We start from the raw sequence: 20,032 nt of genomic DNA, 5'->3' as shown, positions 1-20,032 counted from the left end.
TTCTGACTAAATATACGTCAAGGTTTCCAAAGTTCAGATATAAAGACCTTGTACTTCTGACAGAAAATCTCTTCTCCACATCGGCATCTGGAAAGGGGCAACTCTTGTCCTTGCTCGTGCTCAAAGGGGAACAGAAATCGAGAGCGATAAATTCATTGCAGGTTGAGTAGCCCAAGAGATCATCCTCGGCATGAAAAGGGAAACATAATAATACCCTTCCATGGGGGACAGATATAGTACCTCGTAGTCTTTCCTCGGAAGATAAGGCCATAAAACGAGTTTCAGAATTGCCTCTTTGGGGGCGAGCAGGAACTCTTTTAGCATTCTCATGTGATGGTTGCTTCACTTTGCATAAACTTCTAACCCCTGCATCACTTGATTCAGCAAAACCCTGAACTTTCTCCATGAAAGTGAACAATTTGATCATCAAACTGAAGTCAACCCAGAAAACAAATGGTGGAAGTTTCACTGAGAATGAGATTGCTCCATCTGACATATCATTCTGCAAGCCAGATTTTACAGTAAATTGGCAATTGAGGCCACCTGACGTTTTCAGCAACGCAATTCTGATTATATCAACCTTATTTCTGATAGGACCTTTTTGGGAAGACGTAGAAGTGGGTCTATGGTCAGGGATCCCAAAAAATGTGGCACGCTGAGGAAGAGCCCTTTGAACTTCATCTTGCAATTGCTTGATAGCAGCAGTTTGACCTGAAGATTCGTGAAAGCCATGCTGATGAACAAAGTCCGAGCCATTTTCTCTAAGGCTTATGCAGTGCTCTAATTCAATGCACTTTACTGTTCCCTCAAACTTCAACTCTCGAGGGCATACCTGTTCATCTTTCAAATAGATTAAATTAGTCTACATACATCAAACAGGATTAACAAGTACATTAAGTAGAATTCTACAGCAGAACCAACATGGTTTCAACAATCCAGATTTTTACCTGCAACGCAAGATGGATATCCGAGCTGTCTAGAACAATATAATGAAGATAGGAGTCAATTTTCTCCTGGTAACAATGCAAACCAGAGGTATGCAGCTCGTCTTCATCGTGGAAGGAGAAGATCAAAGATATCCCCGCAACGGCAGTATTAAGGTTGGTCTCAACATGCTGTTGTTCTGTATATTGAAAACAACAGGATCAATTTTTCAGCCATTTTCATAAATAAAGTCACATACGATCTTAAGTGTGTTCAAAAGATAAACTATCACCAATTAGTGGAATACTACTGACAGACTCAACTATTGAGATGTTACACTATCGTATGCAAAGAAGCACAAATTATTAATAAGGCATTTATTTCATAACTTTATTAAGTTTATACAGCATGTAACAGTAGCTATTCAAGAAAAAGAAAGAAGAAACTCAAAGAATGTACGTTAAAGGGATTTCATCATGGATTTACATCCTGATCCTGATTGTGACCAGTCTTAAAATTTGATTTTGATGCTTCATTAAAACATGCAATGCGCATTAATATGCTGATTAATATCTTACAGAAAATGGAGTGAAGGATCTTGTTGCCATGCATCTCCATTGAAAAATAAGGTAAGACCACATGATGCTTGTTTTAGATATTGACGATACTTCCAAATTTGCAACCGACATGACATGGAACTTCCTATTAGTCTTGTCCACTGATAATATATGTATTGACCACCTTGATAGGTTATGCCATCACCCCATTTCACTTAACAGAGAACACAGTGACTCATGCTAGTTATATTCTACTGATATAGCTTTCCTCCTATTTCTAATTTCACCAAATTCTATCACTATCAAGAAACGGCTATACTCTACCAAAAGTATTGTTCAAGTGACTTTCTGACCTATATATGCTGGCCATGTACAAATCATGATCCATAATATTGTTACATTGCAAAAGAAAGTGCCTCCCCTGTCTATCAGAAAATATATAAAATAATTAATCTAATCAATAATTAATCTTTTTGCAAACAAAAATTTTTGACCCAACTCAATTACTCAAACAAAAATGGCATCTGATATAACAGCAGTCCCAAGATAGGAATACATCCTTACCAGAAGAGATATGTAATGATCCAGAAGCTAGGCTGGATGCAGCAGTTATAGCACTAAAAACAGAACATGTCCAGTTCCACATCCCACTAGCACCTATAGCTGACTGAGAATTCCTCATCACGTCAAAACATTCGAAAAATTGGTCCACGCTGCAATAACCAACTCAATATCAATATCAATATTAACTATTAAGAGAAGGGAAGAAAAGAGTTTCCCCATCCCAATCAAGGAAAAGAAAGAGGAAGACATAATTGCTCTGTCACACAATCTTTTGCTTGATATACGTCATTTACATTCCCAGATATGTCTAAGTCCACCAAAAAATAAAATAAAATAAAATCTAATCTAATAGATTATTTAAACCTTTAAAAAGAAAAGATTATCCCAAAAATAAGGAAAAGGAAAAACTTTCATGATAGCGCTTCATGCTTTGAACAGTTTTCAAGGCAAAGTAATAGCCTGAAGTAAGAATAAAATCGGCACCGGAAGAGTCTTGGATTCATCAGAGGTAAACGTAAATAATAAATAAATAAATAAAATCAATAATAGATGAAATAACAACAGGAGCTGTCAGGTTCAGATAATGTAGAACTTAACCAGAACTCTTCCTACAACATAAAGGTTGCTAGCAAGATGACAGGATGTTTGCAACCAGAAAGCACATGCCATATAAATCATTTATAAGGAAAAGACCATATCACTTTCACTTGATGGAGTTATGGACTACATAGAGTACTTTTTAAGCAGCAAAAGAAGGGACTAACCTTGCCCCAAAGTCTGGTTCATCCTTATTCACAGTAGCTGGCACCCAGTCTGATATAACACAAGGTAACTTCATGTCATAAGCTGATTCTTGGCCCATCAATGAAGAAGGCTCAGCAGGCAAGCCACCATGCATTAATACTATGTCATCCCCAGAATCTTCAGGAGACACTGATGTTGGTGAAGAGCGATGCGAGCTCGAAGTAGATGGAACATTGTCACTTGACTTCATATGCAAATGGGACTTTTCATCCTTACCAAGATTCTTCAGAGTTTCCCATAAACATAAGAGCCATTTAATCGTGCTGGGTTGGAATCTCAACTCTATGGGATCAATAGAAACCTCTGCATCCACCTTTCTAATGTCCAAAGAACCATTTTTCCAAGGAATACTTAATTTAAGATTCCCTGAAAATCCACCTCTATTTCCAGTCATTATGCGGCTCCCAGCAGAAGCAGGAAAGAGATTTAAAGGTGCTTCAAAAGAATCAGCTCCTGTCATATTGAGAGCCGTTTGCCTAGAAACATCATCCACTTGAATTAGCTCAAGAACTGCTCCCTGAAACGTTACATAGCTTGTCAATCTACTTATTCCAAGAAAGCTATCACCTCCTTCAGCACCTCCTAAATTACCATTTTCAGAACCACAAGTTCCACATTCTATTTCTGTGATCCGAAGAACCAGAGTCTTGTGATTCAAAAATCCATTTGTGCTTGTCTGTGAATCTGGATCAAATGCAACAATCAATTTCTTAATCTTCACATTGAAACTCGTCAGCAGCCACTTCACCATCTTCGCAATTATCTTCACTCCTTCATGTAGGTCTCCAGGAGATGTAGATACATTCTCAAACATCTCTTTCTCATGCTCCCCGTGGCCTTGGTTGATACTCTGATTAGCAGCTGCGGAGAAATTCCCTGTTTTATCTCTATTAGAAGAAGAGGATTGTACACAAGGGGCAAGAACGACTTCAAATTCGTCCAGCTCCACCTGACAGCCTTTACCTTTCCAGGGCATTCTAACTAACAGCGAGCCAATAGATCCTTCTTTTATATACAAAGAAGCTGCCTCGCTAAGCTGAAAAACATGGGCGCTTGGAAACGTCAAAAGATGTGGAAGTCAAAAGAATAAATAAAAAGGCAGCAAGATGCATTATATTCCGGTCAAGAGCCTAGCCAGGCAAAAGAAAAGGATCCTGTGCCATGAGATCGCACATTTACTCCCGAATGAGGAATCGCGTTCAATGCATATATAACGTTAAGGAAATGTACATTGGGACAGGTTCCAACAGCCCAAGGCATTTTAACTTAGCACTTCAAAAGTAGTAAGGCGTCATTCTAATATTACAAGTCAATTTGTGGCACCATCCGATGACCCATCATACTGACAGCAAACTGGGAGGGACATGGGGTGCGAAGCCATAACCATCCCCATGTATGACTCAGGAAACCTTAGAAAGCATTAGAGGGTCTGTATGACAAGAGAAGCACCAAGACCAGATAATTAACAATCTTGCAACTTCTAAATATAGAGATTCTAGTCCAACCTCCATCATATAGACAAATGACAAGCTCAACTACCCAAACTTGGCTTCAAAAGACACAAGTAGAAGAGATCCTCTACTCAACGCAGAGATAGCTCAAGTTACTAGGCAACTCAGAATTGCTCATATGGAAACTCTTCCGTAACTGCTTTCGCGATTTCAAAGCGGCACTTAAATAAACCAACAAGAGGAGCTCCAGCAGTCAAATAAAAAAAAAAAAGGAGCCTCATTCTTCTTCAGCTCTCATCTGGACATGAAATCACACGTACCTTATCGTTAAGGAAATCGACATTGAGGGCGAGATCAGTGAGCTGAATTGTGCCCTCAGTGAGCTGCACATCGAGCTGGTCCAAATCAATATCCCCAAGGATGAACTGCCCCAGTTTCTTCTTCAGCAAGAACTTGCAGACCCTCTTCACGGCCCACCGCGAGAACATGGCCTCGGCCGATTTCGCTATGCTCCACGGGAACATCCTCGCTCTCCCCAGTCAACCAAGCACCCAATCCCAGCACCCGGCGCGGCGGACGAAGGGAGGGGCTCTAGGGTTCCTGAGAATGAAGGTTTAGGGTTTGGGGCATGCAGGGGAGGAGGCTCGCAGTGGAAGGCAAGCCTTCATGAAGGAGAAGGAGACGATTGCTGGATTTGGCGACGGATTCCGTTTGGAAGAAACAACGGATGTTCGATGCTCTGCTTTCTGATATGATCAGATGATCGTGTTCGGTCGTTTGACGAAAGATTCCTTTTTTTTTCTTTCTTTTTTGTTTTTGGAGGTGCCGTGTCGGAAAAAAAAAAAAACTTTTCTGCGGGCTTTTTTGGATTCCTCCCGGCAAAAGATTATTTATAGTTTAGGCTTGTGCTTCAAAATTTAAACGAGTTCATTAATTATGGGATTAAGAGATAATCTGTTGGGGATAATTTTCAATTTTGCCCCCTATAGTTCGTGTGCTGTGCTGTCTAGAAATGCTCCCTCCATTACAGAGTTTCTCCGGATGCTCCTCAGCATTTTCAATTTTGTGCAATTTCACCCTTTCCATGGAGCTTTCCTGGGTAGATCACAACGTCGTTTCTCAACAAGCAACGATGATTTTTCACATCTCAATGGTATTATCCTCGGAACTAGTTTAGACACTGGTATGGGTGTAAATGGGCGGTTTGATTCGTATTTTCCATAAAAAAAAAAAGGAGGGTCTTTTTTTATCAGACTTTCTGTAAGTTTGAAACGCACTGGAAAACCGACCACTACAGGGTCGAGTTCTCAGGGTAACACAAGATTATAGATTACAAAAATTCCTAATATGAACACATCTTATTCCAATTTTTCTAACAACAATAAAAATTTAAAGTACTCGATGAATAATATTAAGAAAACATTTCACCATAATATATACTTGGAGGTGGCGTGATATATGATAGAAACAAAATTAAAATTTTTATCTCATGATCTTAAGCGGAGACTGTAAAGTATGGACTGTATTATTTATCTTTCATTTTATTTAATTGGTATAAATTGTAATAATATAACATGAATATTGTCACTGCTAGTATCAATTACATATAAATTCGGGTTGGTTCCCGTCGGCTATTTTCATGAAACCCAAGAATCGAATACGAATAATTTTTTTTTTTTAAAAGACCAAATTCAGTAACAGTTTTTTGGTTTTCGACTGTTCCGGTTTGGTTTTTTTTTTTCCTTTTTTTGGGGGGGTTTTCAGCCAAAAAGTTTTCCCTTGCACCCCTAGACACTAGCTTTTCCCATTAGCAAGCTAACGAAATCCGAGCAAAAGAATTGGTGTTCAATTACTTTTCCTAAGGCGATGAGGTATAACATCATGTCTTGCTAATAGTTGGACGGATCAAATTGACCATAATTACGTGAATTTAGGTACAAATTGATCATTATCTTACCAATACTGATTTTATTTTTATTTTTTATAATATATATCCAGATCTTGATGACCAAAAGAAGTAATAAGATCTCTCTAATTTAGTTAAGACATCTTTTCAAATTTAATTTATTTTTTTCCAATGGTATTCATAGATAGAAATCATTGTCCCTTGCAAGACAAGGGTCTCTCCGACCAAACAATATTTCACCAGTAAAAAGGACAAGAGAAAAAATCGAAAAAGGGTATCTTTTCTAGTAAGGTGACAAATTAATCAGAAATATATATTTAATCAGACTGCCTAATTGTCATGTTGTATTCACAGTAGACTTGCAGTGGACTAAAAGCCTAAATAAAGTATCAAAGTAGATACTTGCACCTGAAGGATTCTCTGAAGCTTATCAAATCAAACCCGAACATGAACGTCACTGCATCTGCTTTCATGCTCGAACTCCAATTGTCTTCGAGCTGAGCGTATCAGCTGGATTTGCCAAATGATAAACTGAGTCAGGGTGCGAGTACTGAATGTGTTCGGTATTTGAGTTGAGTTGAGTTGAGTTGAGTTTTAATTTTAATTAGTTTGTAATGATTGTATCGTTAAATTATGAGAAAAAGTATAAAAAAGTAATGAATAGTTGAGAAAAAGTGATGATTAAGTAACGATTGTGTTGTTGAATTATGTAAAAAGTAGTGAATAGTTGAAAGAATTTAATATTAAAAATTGAATTGAATAGTTAAATTTTTTTTTAAAAAAAAGTAATAATTGTGTTTTGAAGATAAGTGAGTTGAGTTGAGTTAAAAAAAAAATTTTAAGCGAAATAGGGATAGGTCCCCCACCCGAGACTCGCAGACACGAGCGAAGCAGCAAGAGATTTTGCTGCCGAGACAGAGGGGATAATTCCACTGGCAACGCCTCCACACAGCAAGAGATACAGATAGATAGACCATTTATGATACCTGCGGTCCTGAATGGCTTGCTTCTCTATCGATTCCGACCTACGTCCATGAATTCGGGATACGGAGTTGCAAAAGCCAGTGCCGGTGAGACAAAGTACACGATGAATTGAATGAATTGAGATTGTTGGAACTCGTCCAAATGGACGTGTAGGAAGTGATCATTAGTCTCTCATTTGCACTAGCTGGCTTAAGCATAGGAAGGTTGTTCCCGGGAAACAAGCATAACCACTCCCTAGCCACACCTCTTTTCCTAGGCGAGAGCTTCATGGACTGAATTTCATGCAATTCCGAATGGCCGATAAAAGGCATGCCATTCCTGGCAAGAAAAATTTCATGCACCAGAATATACAGCTGAGCTCTTATCCGATGCAAAACTTAATTCGGATTTGACATTTCAAAACTTAGATTTGGAAACAATAATTCTGATGCAGTGCGACTTTTTACTTCCGGAAGAACATTGCAGCAAGCAGCATGTCGATAGACTCAACAGTTATCGCTTACCAGGATACGGAGGCAGCTTATAGCTGCGCATGGATACAAGACAGAGTCCTATTCTCCCAAATTACAGAGCACCATCCCTTTCACAAGATCATACAATGAACAGTCCCTAGAACTTCTAACTACCAGAGATTAGAAAAGAAAAAAGAAGTAACAGCCAATTCCCCGAGACGGTACAAATACGAATTCCTAATTCACCATGCGGCACTGGCCTCCTGTTGGAAGATATGTTCATGCCTCTCAACACTCGCCTTCAGAGCCTCAATCTCGGAGTCGAGTCTACTCCTCAGCTCCTTCAGTTGGGAAAGCTCCTCTCTAATAGCCCTCAGTTCCTGCTCTGCAATTTCTCTTTGGGTTTCGACATTTTTATACTTCTGAAACTCCGAAGCGAGTTCCCTCAGCCGGCCCAGACGGGTTCTCAGGAACCCAACTCTCATGCCCAACATCTCGAACCCTTCCAGGGTCTTGTCCCATACAGAATATTCTTCCTCTGAGGTGGAAATATCGCAAGCTCTGATCAAGCCTGCAATATTCACTGTTTCGGATATTATTTCCGCTGCCAATTTAGGGCTAATGCTCTTGAGAAGATTTCCATGGAGATACGAGTTCTGGGTCATGCACAGCTCATAATACTTTGTCCTCTGAGTTTCAGAAAGCTCTGAGTCAATAGCCGTGCTATTCACAAGAATGGTGAAGTTGCCTGTGGATTTTGCTTCTTCGAAATCAGGACTGCAATTTGCTAAAATTCTAGTCCCTTCATTAGTGACTAGACTGGGATCCTCACTGACCTCCTTGGACTCATTATCTTGTGCAGAAGTAATCTGAGTTTCTGCCACGACCAGACTTCTGTTTCTTGAAGGTTTCGATTTCCTCCTCCGAACTCTGTGCTGCACAACTTTCCTTTTGGCGTCGTTTGCTATAGGAATTTCCAGGAATCAAAATGATCGACCAACTTAGAAAGTTAAATAGGTCACTCAAAGACAGTTGACAGAGTCAAAATTCAAAAAATAGGTAACCTGAAAAGACATACCAGGAGCAATTTGTCCAGCGCTTGCATCTAGTTCCGGCATCCCATCTGCTACTGATTTTTCATCTGCTCTAACAATGTACACCTATATGGGGGAAAGCGAGGCAAGCGGATCGTTGAGTGCACAATGAAGGAAAATCTTTAGCATATCACAGAAGAATATAACATTCAATTTTAATCGCTCCAGTAAAATGGTTCTTTTGATTCCTTAACTCACTTTTGATGTAAGTTTTAACTTGTAGCAGAATAATGTTATTCCCATATAAGCAGGTAACACAGCAAGAGCAATCAAACTTATAAATTTAAGCACTATCAGTTCGTTAAACGTAACCTTTTTCCAGCAATTCTGTCACTGTTATCAGCAAATCATTCCCAACTTGTCAGTTGCTTTTCACTTATGCCCAGTTTCCACCTAATGGCAATCTTTGTATGTCTCATAGCTTTGACTAGTCTATCTACCTACTGAAACAAAACTAATAAAAAGTCAACTCATTCTGCTGCTGATATTAAAGGGTTGGTCATTTCCATTCTGTTGATTCTATTGAAAGGAACATCTTGTCTGAAATGTCGCATGAAAAAGACGGACTGAATTGAGATGCAGGGAGATCTAGTCCATTAACTCAATAAACATAATACTTACCCCCCATTTAATGACTTCCTAAGAAACAAGACTTATACATGAGGAGATATTGTTCTACATACCAAACCCCAGCAACAATCATTATTTTTCCACGGGGGAGGAAGATCACCTTAAACCTGCATGGTTCAACAAGCTGGAAGATAACTACATCGCCCTCCACCAATTTCCGAGCAGTCGTGAACAGTTTCCATCCAGCACTTAACGCTGTCTTGTCCATGATATAATGCACTTCGTATTTTTCCCCATTCTCGTCTTCCAAAATAACAGTTGAATTATGCCGAGGCATGTGGGCTTTGCAGAAACCCATTGGAAGATGCTGTTCCACCAACAAGTAAATATATCTCATAAAAGGGTCTTTTCTAGCAATTCAAGACATTTTAGTTGATAGGCACTTTTTGAAGCACAGAGAGCCATTCAGTTACCAGCCAAAATCCAGTTGCAACATTAGACCGGACCATAGTCTTCAGAAAAGTCTGCAAACCAGGAGGAGTGAGACTTCTCGTGAACTCCTCTGCTCGCTCCATGGTGGAAGATTTGACTCCAACATGGTCATAGTGATATAGATCATCGACCATGAGTCTCTTTTGCCTGTAAAGACCAAGGCATGCAGGTGCAATGAGACAGGATATAACTGAATCAAATAAGCATGGCAATGAGAGAGAGTGAAATGAATGCTAACCTTTTAGACTCCCGTGGAGTAGGAGATGACACAGGCTCAAGAATTGACGAGAAGTCCTTGCCAATCAACGAAACAGATCAATACGATAGATTAAAGATAAATAGGCAGATGCAACAACCAAAGAAAGACCAGAAATCTGATGGCAGTTCATTTCCTCAGAAGATAAAAGCCTGTTGGCTTTCCAAATGAATCAACAAAAGGTCAGAATTGGTTCTGATTTCACTCGAGAAGACAATATATCTTGGGCTAAACTGCTCCAGCATTTGACCTGTCATTTTAGAAATCATGTGACAAGCAGACAAAGAAAGCACCTATCCACCATGGAGGACAGAAAAAGATGAGGATGCTACCAACCTCGGATTTCAGAGTATACATTAAAGCCTAAGTATGGGTGGGTGGGTTTACTGCTCAACTAGGAAGAACGACTACATTGTAGTTAACCTGGTATGCAACAAAGCAGCAGAGGAGCAAACTGATCAACGAAACCAGTCCCCTGAATTCCAATCTTACAGTTTTTGGGTTGAATTGCAAACCGAATTAAGCTCAGCTCTGACGAAGGGCGACTTCCCGGATAAAAGATTGCCACCGTAGTAGCCTTCCTGGGACAAGGGTCTCTCCGACCATACAATATTTCACCAGTAAAAAGGACAAGAGAAAAAATCGAAAAAGGGTATCTTTTCTAGTAAGGTGACAAATTGATCAGAAATATATATTTAATCAGACTGCCTAATTGTCATGTTGTATTCACAGTAGACTTGCAGTGGACTAAAAGCCTAAATAAAGTATCAAAGTAGATACTTGCACCTGAAGGATTCTCTAAAGCTTATCAAATCAAACCCGAACATGAACGTCACTGCATCTGCTTTCATGCTCGAACTCCAATTGTCTTCGAGCTGAGCGTATCAGCTGGATTTGCCAAATGATAAACTGAGTCAGGGTGCGAGTACTGAATGTGTTCGGTATTTGAGTTGAGTTGAGTTGAGTTGAGTTTTAATTTTAATTAGTTTGTAATGATTGTATCGTTAAATTATGAGAAAAAAGTATAAAAAAGTAATGAATAGTTGAGAAAAAGTGATGATTAAGTAACGATTGTGTTGTTGAATTATGTAAAAAGTAGTGAATAGTTGAAAGAATTTAATATTAAAAATTGAATTGAATAGTTAAATTTTTTTTAAAAAAAAGTAATAATTGTGTTTTGAAGATAAGTGAGTTGAGTTGAGTTAAAAAAAAATTTTAAGCGAAATAGGGATAGGTCCCCCACCCGAGACTCGCAGACACGAGCGAAGCAGCAAGAGATTTTGCTGCCGAGACAGAGGGGATAATTCCACTGGCAACGCCTCCACACAGCAAGAGATACAGATAGATAGACCATTTATGATACCTGCGGTCCTGAATGGCTTGCTTCTCTATCGATTCCGACCTACGTCCATGAATTCGGGATACGGAGTTGCAAAAGCCAGTGCCGGTGAGACAAAGTACACGATGAATTGAATGAATTGAGATTGTTGGAACTCGTCCAAATGGACGTGTAGGAAGTGATCATTAGTCTCTCATTTGCACTAGCTGGCTTAAGCATAGGAAGGTTGTTCCCGGGAAACAAGCATAACCACTCCCTAGCCACACCTCTTTTCCTAGGCGAGAGCTTCATGGACTGAATTTCATGCAATTCCGAATGGCCGATAAAAGGCATGCCATTCCTGGCAAGAAAAATTTCATGCACCAGAATATACAGCTGAGCTCTTATCCGATGCAAAACTTAATTCGGATTTGACATTTCAAAACTTAGATTTGGAAACAATAATTCTGATGCAGTGCGACTTTTTACTTCCGGAAGAACATTGCAGCAAGCAGCATGTCGATAGACTCAACAGTTATCGCTTACCAGGATACGGAGGCAGCTTATAGCTGCGCATGGATACAAGACAGAGTCCTATTCTCCCAAATTACAGAGCACCATCCCTTTCACAAGATCATACAATGAACAGTCCCTAGAACTTCTAACTACCAGAGATTAGAAAAGAAAAAAGAAGTAACAGCCAATTCCCCGAGACGGTACAAATACGAATTCCTAATTCACCATGCGGCACTGGCCTCCTGTTGGAAGATATGTTCATGCCTCTCAACACTCGCCTTCAGAGCCTCAATCTCGGAGTCGAGTCTACTCCTCAGCTCCTTCAGTTGGGAAAGCTCCTCTCTAATAGCCCTCAGTTCCTGCTCTGCAATTTCTCTTTGGGTTTCGACATTTTTATACTTCTGAAACTCCGAAGCGAGTTCCCTCAGCCGGCCCAGACGGGTTCTCAGGAACCCAACTCTCATGCCCAACATCTCGAACCCTTCCAGGGTCTTGTCCCATACAGAATATTCTTCCTCTGAGGTGGAAATATCGCAAGCTCTGATCAAGCCTGCAATATTCACTGTTTCGGATATTATTTCCGCTGCCAATTTAGGGCTAATGCTCTTGAGAAGATTTCCATGGAGATACGAGTTCTGGGTCATGCACAGCTCATAATACTTTGTCCTCTGAGTTTCAGAAAGCTCTGAGTCAATAGCCGTGCTATTCACAAGAATGGTGAAGTTGCCTGTGGATTTTGCTTCTTCGAAATCAGGACTGCAATTTGCTAAAATTCTAGTCCCTTCATTAGTGACTAGACTGGGATCCTCACTGACCTCCTTGGACTCATTATCTTGTGCAGAAGTAATCTGAGTTTCTGCCACGACCAGACTTCTGTTTCTTGAAGGTTTCGATTTCCTCCTCCGAACTCTGTGCTGCACAACTTTCCTTTTGGCGTCGTTTGCTATAGGAATTTCCAGGAATCAAAATGATCGACCAACTTAGAAAGTTAAATAGGTCACTCAAAGACAGTTGACAGAGTCAAAATTCAAAAAATAGGTAACCTGAAAAGACATACCAGGAGCAATTTGTCCAGCGCTTGCATCTAGTTCCGGCATCCCATCTGCTACTGATTTTTCATCTGCTCTAACAATGTACACCTATATGGGGGAAAGCGAGGCAAGCGGATCGTTGAGTGCACAATGAAGGAAAATCTTTAGCATATCACAGAAGAATATAACATTCAATTTTAATCGCTCCAGTAAAATGGTTCTTTTGATTCCTTAACTCACTTTTGATGTAAGTTTTAACTTGTAGCAGAATAATGTTATTCCCATATAAGCAGGTAACACAGCAAGAGCAATCAAACTTATAAATTTAAGCACTATCAGTTCGTTAAACGTAACCTTTTTCCAGCAATTCTGTCACTGTTATCAGCAAATCATTCCCAACTTGTCAGTTGCTTTTCACTTATGCCCAGTTTCCACCTAATGGCAATCTTTGTATGTCTCATAGCTTTGACTAGTCTATCTACCTACTGAAACAAAACTAATAAAAAGTCAACTCATTCTGCTGCTGATATTAAAGGGTTGGTCATTTCCATTCTGTTGATTCTATTGAAAGGAACATCTTGTCTGAAATGTCGCATGAAAAAGACGGACTGAATTGAGATGCAGGGAGATCTAGTCCATTAACTCAATAAACATAATACTTACCCCCCATTTAATGACTTCCTAAGAAACAAGACTTATACATGAGGAGATATTGTTCTACATACCAAACCCCAGCAACAATCATTATTTTTCCACGGGGGAGGAAGATCACCTTAAACCTGCATGGTTCAACAAGCTGGAAGATAACTACATCGCCCTCCACCAATTTCCGAGCAGTCGTGAACAGTTTCCATCCAGCACTTAACGCTGTCTTGTCCATGATATAATGCACTTCGTATTTTTCCCCATTCTCGTCTTCCAAAATAACAGTTGAATTATGCCGAGGCATGTGGGCTTTGCAGAAACCCATTGGAAGATGCTGTTCCACCAACAAGTAAATATATCTCATAAAAGGGTCTTTTCTAGCAATTCAAGACATTTTAGTTGATAGGCACTTTTTGAAGCACAGAGAGCCATTCAGTTACCAGCCAAAATCCAGTTGCAACATTAGACCGGACCATAGTCTTCAGAAAAGTCTGCAAACCAGGAGGAGTGAGACTTCTCGTGAACTCCTCTGCTCGCTCCATGGTGGAAGATTTGACTCCAACATGGTCATAGTGATATAGATCATCGACCATGAGTCTCTTTTGCCTGTAAAGACCAAGGCATGCAGGTGCAATGAGACAGGATATAACTGAATCAAATAAGCATGGCAATGAGAGAGTGAAATGAATGCTAACCTTTTAGACTCCCGTGGAGTAGGAGATGACACAGGCTCAAGAATTGACGAGAAGTCCTTGCCAATCAACGAAACAGATCAATACGATAGATTAAAGATAAATAGGCAGATGCAACAACCAAAGAAAGACCAGAAATCTGATGGCAGTTCATTTCCTCAGAAGATAAAAGCCTGTTGGCTTTCCAAATGAATCAACAAAAGGTCAGAATTGGTTCTGATTTCACTCGAGAAGACAATATATCTTGGGCTAAACTGCTCCAGCATTTGACCTGTCATTTTAGAAATCATGTGACAAGCAGACGAAGAAAGCACCTATCCACCATGGAGGACAGAAAAAGATGAGGATGCTACCAACCTCGGATTTCAGAGTATACATTAAAGCCTAAGTATGGGTGGGTGGGTTTACTGCTCAACTAGGAAGAACGACTACATTGTAGTTAACCTGGTATGCAACAAAGCAGCAGAGGAGCAAACTGATCAACGAAACCAGTCCCCTGAATTCCAATCTTACAGTTTTTGGGTTGAATTGCAAACCGAATTAAGCTCAGCTCTGACGAAGGGCGACTTCCCGGATAAAAGATTGCCACCGTAGTAGCCTTCCTGGGACAAGGGTCTCTCCGACCATACAATATTTCACCAGTAAAAAGGACAAGAGAAAAAATCGAAAAAGGGTATCTTTTCTAGTAAGGTGACAAATTGATCAGAAATATATATTTAATCAGACTGCCTAATTGTCATGTTGTATTCACAGTAGACTTGCAGTGGACTAAAAGCCTAAATAAAGTATCAAAGTAGATACTTGCACCTGAAGGATTCTCTAAAGCTTATCAAATCAAACCCGAACATGAACGTCACTGCATCTGCTTTCATGCTCGAACTCCAATTGTCTTCGAGCTGAGCGTATCAGCTGGATTTGCCAAATGATAAACTGAGTCAGGGTGCGAGTACTGAATGTGTTCGGTATTTGAGTTGAGTTGAGTTGAGTTGAGTTTTAATTTTAATTAGTTTGTAATGATTGTATCGTTAAATTATGAGAAAAAAGTATAAAAAAGTAATGAATAGTTGAGAAAAAGTGATGATTAAGTAACGATTGTGTTGTTGAATTATGTAAAAAGTAGTGAATAGTTGAAAGAATTTAATATTAAAAATTGAATTGAATAGTTAAATTTTTTTTTAAAAAAAAGTAATAATTGTGTTTTGAAGATAAGTGAGTTGAGTTGAGTTAAAAAAAAAATTTTAAGCGAAATAGGGATAGGTCCCCCACCCGAGACTCGCAGACACGAGCGAAGCAGCAAGAGATTTTGCTGCCGAGACAGAGGGGATAATTCCACTGGCAACGCCTCCACGCAGCAAGAGATACAGATAGATAGACCATTTATGATACCTGCGGTCCTGAATGGCTTGCTTCTCTATCGATTCCGACCTACGTCCATGAATTCGGGATACGGAGTTGCAAAAGCCAGTGCCGGTGAGACAAAGTACACGATGAAGTGAATGAATTGAGATTGTTGGAACTCGTCCAAATGGACGTGTAGGAAGTGATCATTAGTCTCTCATTTGCACTAGCTGGCTTAAGCATAGGAAGGTTGTTCCCGGGAAACAAGCATAACCACTCCCTAGCCACACCTCTTTTCCTAGGCGAGAGCTTCATGGACTGAATTTCATGCAATTCCGAATGGCCGATAAAAGGCATGCCATTCCTGGCAAGAAAAATTTCATGCACCAGAATATACAGCTGAGCTCTTATCCGATGCAAAACTTAATTCGGATTTGACATTTCAAAACTTAGATTTGGAAACAATAATTCTGATGCAGTGCGACTTTTTACTTCCGGAAGAACATTGCAGCAAGCAGCATGTCGATAGACTCAACAGTTATCGCTTACCAGGATACGGAGGCAGCTTATAGCTGCGCATGGATACAAGACAGAGTCCTATTCTCCCAAATTACAGAGCACCATCCCTTTCACAAGATCATACAATGAACAGTCCCTAGAACTTCTAACTACCAGAGATTAGAAAAGAAAAAAGAAGTAACAGCCAATTCCCCGAGACGGTACAAATACGAATTCCTAATTCACCATGCGGCACTGGCCTCCTGTTGGAAGATATGTTCATGCCTCTCAACACTCGCCTTCAGAGCCTCAATCTCGGAGTCGAGTCTACTCCTCAGCTCCTTCAGTTGGGAAAGCTCCTCTCTAATAGCCCTCAGTTCCTGCTCTGCAATTTCTCTTTGGGTTTCGACATTTTTATACTTCTGAAACTCCGAAGCGAGTTCCCTCAGCCGGCCCAGACGGGTTCTCAGGAACCCAACTCTCATGCCCAACATCTCGAACCCTTCCAGGGTCTTGTCCCATACAGAATATTCTTCCTCTGAGGTGGAAATATCGCAAGCTCTGATCAAGCCTGCAATATTCACTGTTTCGGATATTATTTCCGCTGCCAATTTAGGGCTAATGCTCTTGAGAAGATTTCCATGGAGATACGAGTTCTGGGTCATGCACAGCTCATAATACTTTGTCCTCTGAGTTTCAGAAAGCTCTGAGTCAATAGCCGTGCTATTCACAAGAATGGTGAAGTTGCCTGTGGATTTTGCTTCTTCGAAATCAGGACTGCAATTTGCTAAAATTCTAGTCCCTTCATTAGTGACTAGACTGGGATCCTCACTGACCTCCTTGGACTCATTATCTTGTGCAGAAGTAATCTGAGTTTCTGCCACGACCAGACTTCTGTTTCTTGAAGGTTTCGATTTCCTCCTCCGAACTCTGTGCTGCACAACTTTCCTTTTGGCGTCGTTTGCTATAGGAATTTCCAGGAATCAAAATGATCGACCAACTTAGAAAGTTAAATAGGTCACTCAAAGACAGTTGACAGAGTCAAAATTCAAAAAATAGGTAACCTGAAAAGACATACCAGGAGCAATTTGTCCAGCGCTTGCATCTAGTTCCGGCATCCCATCTGCTACTGATTTTTCATCTGCTCTAACAATGTACACCTATATGGGGGAAAGCGAGGCAAGCGGATCGTTGAGTGCACAATGAAGGAAAATCTTTAGCATATCACAGAAGAATATAACATTCAATTTTAATCGCTCCAGTAAAATGGTTCTTTTGATTCCTTAACTCACTTTTGATGTAAGTTTTAACTTGTAGCAGAATAATGTTATTCCCATATAAGCAGGTAACACAGCAAGAGCAATCAAACTTATAAATTTAAGCACTATCAGTTCGTTAAACGTAACCTTTTTCCAGCAATTCTGTCACTGTTATCAGCAAATCATTCCCAACTTGTCAGTTGCTTTTCACTTATGCCCAGTTTCCACCTAATGGCAATCTTTGTATGTCTCATAGCTTTGACTAGTCTATCTACCTACTGAAACAAAACTAATAAAAAGTCAACTCATTCTGCTGCTGATATTAAAGGGTTGGTCATTTCCATTCTGTTGATTCTATTGAAAGGAACATCTTGTCTGAAATGTCGCATGAAAAAGACGGACTGAATTGAGATGCAGGGAGATCTAGTCCATTAACTCAATAAACATAATACTTACCCCCCATTTAATGACTTCCTAAGAAACAAGACTTATACATGAGGAGATATTGTTCTACATACCAAACCCCAGCAACAATCATTATTTTTCCACGGGGGAGGAAGATCACCTTAAACCTGCATGGTTCAACAAGCTGGAAGATAACTACATCGCCCTCCACCAATTTCCGAGCAGTCGTGAACAGTTTCCATCCAGCACTTAACGCTGTCTTGTCCATGATATAATGCACTTCGTATTTTTCCCCATTCTCGTCTTCCAAAATAACAGTTGAATTATGCCGAGGCATGTGGGCTTTGCAGAAACCCATTGGAAGATGCTGTTCCACCAACAAGTAAATATATCTCATAAAAGGGTCTTTTCTAGCAATTCAAGACATTTTAGTTGATAGGCACATTTTGAAGCACAGAGAGCCATTCAGTTACCAGCCAAAATCCAGTTGCAACATTAGACCGGACCATAGTCTTCAGAAAAGTCGGCAAACCAGGAGGAGTGAGACTTCTCGTGAACTCCTCTGCTCGCTCCATGGTGGAAGATTTGACTCCAACATGGTCATAGTGATATAGATCATCGACCATGAGTCTCTTTTGCCTGTAAAGACCAAGGCATGCAGGTGCAATGAGACAGGATATAACTGAATCAAATAAGCATGGCAATGAGAGAGAGTGAAATGAATGCTAACCTTTTAGACTCCCGTGGAGTAGGAGATGACACAGGCTCAAGAATTGACGAGAAGTCCTTGCCAATCAACGAAACAGATCAATACGATAGATTAAAGATAAATAGGCAGATGCAACAACCAAAGAAAGACCAGAAATCTGATGGCAGTTCATTTCCTCAGAAGATAAAAGCCTGTTGGCTTTCCAAATGAATCAACAAAAGGTCAGAATTGGTTCTGATTTCACTCGAGAAGACAATATATCTTGGGCTAAACTGCTCCAGCATTTGACCTGTCATTTTAGAAATCATGTGACAAGCAGACAAAGAAAGCACCTATCCACCATGGAGGACAGAAAAAGATGAGGATGCTACCAACCTCGGATTTCAGAGTATACATTAAAGCCTAAGTATGGGTGGGTGGGTTTACTGCTCAACTAGGAAGAACGACTACATTGTAGTTAACCTGGTATGCAACAAAGCAGCAGAGGAGCAAACTGATCAACGAAACCAGTCCCCTGAATTCCAATCTTACAGTTTTTGGGTTGAATTGCAAACCGAATTAAGCTCAGCTCTGACGAAGGGCGACTTCCCGGATAAAAGATTGCCACCGTAGTAGCCTTCCTGGGACAGTTGCTCAGTAAAACGTGAGCTGTCCTGGAACAGCAATTAGGGCTTCCAGGACTAGGAGAGGAAGACAGCAGCGTCCTAGAAGCTACCTCGCGTTCAGAATTCAAGAATGCTGCAACCTAAACCTAGGCCCCGAAATGGGGCCATTTCCTAGAACTCCTAAAGGGCATCAACGAGCTCAACCCCACAAGTTCGATCAGTCCTAGAAGAGCTCCGACCAAGACGAGCTCGATGGGCAGTGCACGGAAGGCAAGAAACACAGATGGGGCCCTCACCTGTTCAGCCTGAGGAGGTTCGGCGTTCTCCGTGACGACCAGCGCCATGTTCAGGTTGGGGTCCGGAAGGGAATCCATCAATCAGCCCCACCAGCGGAAAGATTCAATCTTGGAACAGCCCCCCGAAGAGAAGAGACCAGAAGAGACGAGGGAGAGGGGTGAATGAAAAATCCTAATCTTTCTGTGAAGGGTTTAAATGCTCTGCGTGAGGTTTACTTCCCTTAAGGGCACCAACCAATCCTAGTCGCAGGTCGCTCAAGCAAAGTCTTGTGCTTTGTCCTCCCCCCATTTTCACAGAGGTCGACAGCACTTTTCCTAGGAGACGTCGATTGACCTTTCTTTTTCAGGTTATTCTTTTTTACTTCCAAGAGGGCAAAAAAAAAAAAAAAAAAAAGAATCTCACTGGTATGGTAGTCCAGTTGAATGTTATGCTTTTAGAAAAGTCGGAGGAAACTCGGCATATTTTCCACCCGTGAAAGTGGAGAGCTATGAATAACTGCTCGCCTCTAGAGAGCGAAAACAATGTTAGTCGGGATGGGCATGTTAATTAATTTTGCTTGTAAGCTGGACCAATGGCAGTGGGAGGATTTGATAATGATAATCCTAGTAGAAAAAATAATGGCGCGTCACCAGTAGTTATGAACATTGATTAAGGGTAACGTTGTG

General features: G+C 40.5%; 4 protein-coding genes across 12 annotated transcripts; all 4 read right to left on the bottom strand.

The window, feature by feature from the left end:
- On the bottom strand, positions 1 to 5,175 carry LOC116197183 (autophagy-related protein 2; the record flags this gene model as incomplete). Its single annotated transcript, XM_031527236.1, is given in 5 exon segments — positions 1 to 832; positions 948 to 1,123; positions 2,046 to 2,194; positions 2,810 to 3,885; positions 4,621 to 5,175. Coding segments are annotated over 5 exon segments (2,437 nt in total), but the record flags the coding sequence as incomplete, so codon positions are not given.
- Positions 5,176 to 7,598: 2,423 nt separating this feature from the next.
- Positions 7,599 to 10,731, bottom strand: LOC116197550 (B3 domain-containing protein Os01g0234100-like). Of its 3 annotated transcripts, XM_031527720.1 has the most exons (7): positions 10,570 to 10,731; positions 10,391 to 10,477; positions 10,037 to 10,092; positions 9,780 to 9,945; positions 9,467 to 9,673; positions 8,721 to 8,802; positions 7,599 to 8,606 (listed from the first exon to the last, which is right to left on the bottom strand). In XM_031527720.1, exons 2-7 carry the CDS (start codon positions 10,409 to 10,411, stop codon positions 7,885 to 7,887), a joined length of 1,254 nt encoding a protein of 417 aa, XP_031383580.1. In that variant the 5' UTR covers positions 10,412 to 10,477; positions 10,570 to 10,731; the 3' UTR covers positions 7,599 to 7,884. The 3 variants fall into 3 exon arrangements, with proteins under 3 accessions (XP_031383580.1, XP_031383582.1, XP_031383581.1); XM_031527722.1 differs by lacking the exon at positions 10,391 to 10,477 and having other exon boundaries at positions 10,547 to 10,730; XM_031527721.1 differs by having other exon boundaries at positions 10,037 to 10,304; positions 10,391 to 10,729.
- Positions 10,732 to 11,823: 1,092 nt separating this feature from the next.
- Positions 11,824 to 14,953, bottom strand: LOC116195765 (B3 domain-containing protein Os01g0234100-like). 3 transcript variants are annotated; one of them, XM_031525098.1, is made up of 7 exons: positions 14,793 to 14,953; positions 14,614 to 14,700; positions 14,260 to 14,315; positions 14,005 to 14,170; positions 13,692 to 13,898; positions 12,946 to 13,027; positions 11,824 to 12,831 (listed from the first exon to the last, which is right to left on the bottom strand). In XM_031525098.1, the coding sequence occupies exons 2-7, from the start codon at positions 14,632 to 14,634 to the stop codon at positions 12,110 to 12,112; spliced, it is 1,254 nt and encodes a 417-aa protein (XP_031380958.1). In that variant the 5' UTR covers positions 14,635 to 14,700; positions 14,793 to 14,953; the 3' UTR covers positions 11,824 to 12,109. The 3 variants fall into 3 exon arrangements, with proteins under 3 accessions (XP_031380958.1, XP_031380959.1, XP_031380960.1); XM_031525099.1 differs by having other exon boundaries at positions 14,260 to 14,527; positions 14,614 to 14,952; XM_031525100.1 differs by lacking the exon at positions 14,614 to 14,700 and having other exon boundaries at positions 14,770 to 14,952.
- A 1,095-nt stretch (positions 14,954 to 16,048) lies between these two features.
- On the bottom strand, positions 16,049 to 19,660 carry LOC116195763 (B3 domain-containing protein Os01g0234100-like). 5 transcript variants are annotated; one of them, XM_031525094.1, is made up of 7 exons: positions 19,020 to 19,351; positions 18,841 to 18,927; positions 18,487 to 18,542; positions 18,230 to 18,395; positions 17,917 to 18,123; positions 17,171 to 17,252; positions 16,049 to 17,056 (listed from the first exon to the last, which is right to left on the bottom strand). In XM_031525094.1, exons 2-7 carry the CDS (start codon positions 18,859 to 18,861, stop codon positions 16,335 to 16,337), a joined length of 1,254 nt encoding a protein of 417 aa, XP_031380954.1. In that variant the 5' UTR covers positions 18,862 to 18,927; positions 19,020 to 19,351; the 3' UTR covers positions 16,049 to 16,334. The 5 variants fall into 5 exon arrangements, with proteins under 5 accessions (XP_031380954.1, XP_031380956.1, XP_031380952.1 ...); XM_031525096.1 differs by lacking the exons at positions 18,841 to 18,927; positions 19,020 to 19,351 and adding an exon at positions 19,367 to 19,660 and having other exon boundaries at positions 18,487 to 18,754; XM_031525092.1 differs by lacking the exons at positions 18,841 to 18,927; positions 19,020 to 19,351 and adding an exon at positions 19,367 to 19,660.
- Positions 19,661 to 20,032: the final 372 nt, after the last annotated feature.

This window comes from Punica granatum, chromosome 2, assembly GCF_007655135.1.
Source record: "Punica granatum isolate Tunisia-2019 chromosome 2, ASM765513v2, whole genome shotgun sequence".
Taxonomy (NCBI): domain Eukaryota; kingdom Viridiplantae; phylum Streptophyta; class Magnoliopsida; order Myrtales; family Lythraceae; genus Punica; species Punica granatum.
This window is presented reverse-complemented; position numbering and strand designations above follow the sequence as displayed.

What these genes read in the sequence shown, in the direction of transcription:
- LOC116197550 (XM_031527720.1), bottom strand. Translation starts at nt 10,411, where the DNA reads ATGTATACTCTGAAATCCGAG. An exon ending in TTGCAACTGGATTTTGGCTG is followed by an intron (nt 9,674 to 9,779) that starts GTAACTGAATGG and finishes TTGGTGGAACAG; the next exon opens with CATCTTCCAATGGGTTTCTG. An exon ending in CGCTGGACAAATTGCTCCTG is followed by an intron (nt 8,607 to 8,720) that starts GTATGTCTTTTC and finishes AAATTCCTATAG; the next exon opens with CAAACGACGCCAAAAGGAAA.
- LOC116195765 (XM_031525098.1), bottom strand. Translation starts at nt 14,634, where the DNA reads ATGTATACTCTGAAATCCGAG. An exon ending in TTGCAACTGGATTTTGGCTG is followed by an intron (nt 13,899 to 14,004) that starts GTAACTGAATGG and finishes TTGGTGGAACAG; the next exon opens with CATCTTCCAATGGGTTTCTG. An exon ending in TTGAACCATGCAGGTTTAAG is followed by an intron (nt 13,028 to 13,691) that starts GTGATCTTCCTC and finishes TCCCCCATATAG; the next exon opens with GTGTACATTGTTAGAGCAGA.
- LOC116195763 (XM_031525092.1), bottom strand. Translation starts at nt 19,444, where the DNA reads ATGGATTCCCTTCCGGACCCCAACCTGAACATGGCGCTGGTCGTCACG. An exon ending in AACCTCCTCAGGCTGAACAG is followed by an intron (nt 18,543 to 19,366) that starts GTGAGGGCCCCA and finishes TTGATTGGCAAG; the next exon opens with GACTTCTCGTCAATTCTTGA. An exon ending in TTGCAACTGGATTTTGGCTG is followed by an intron (nt 18,124 to 18,229) that starts GTAACTGAATGG and finishes TTGGTGGAACAG; the next exon opens with CATCTTCCAATGGGTTTCTG.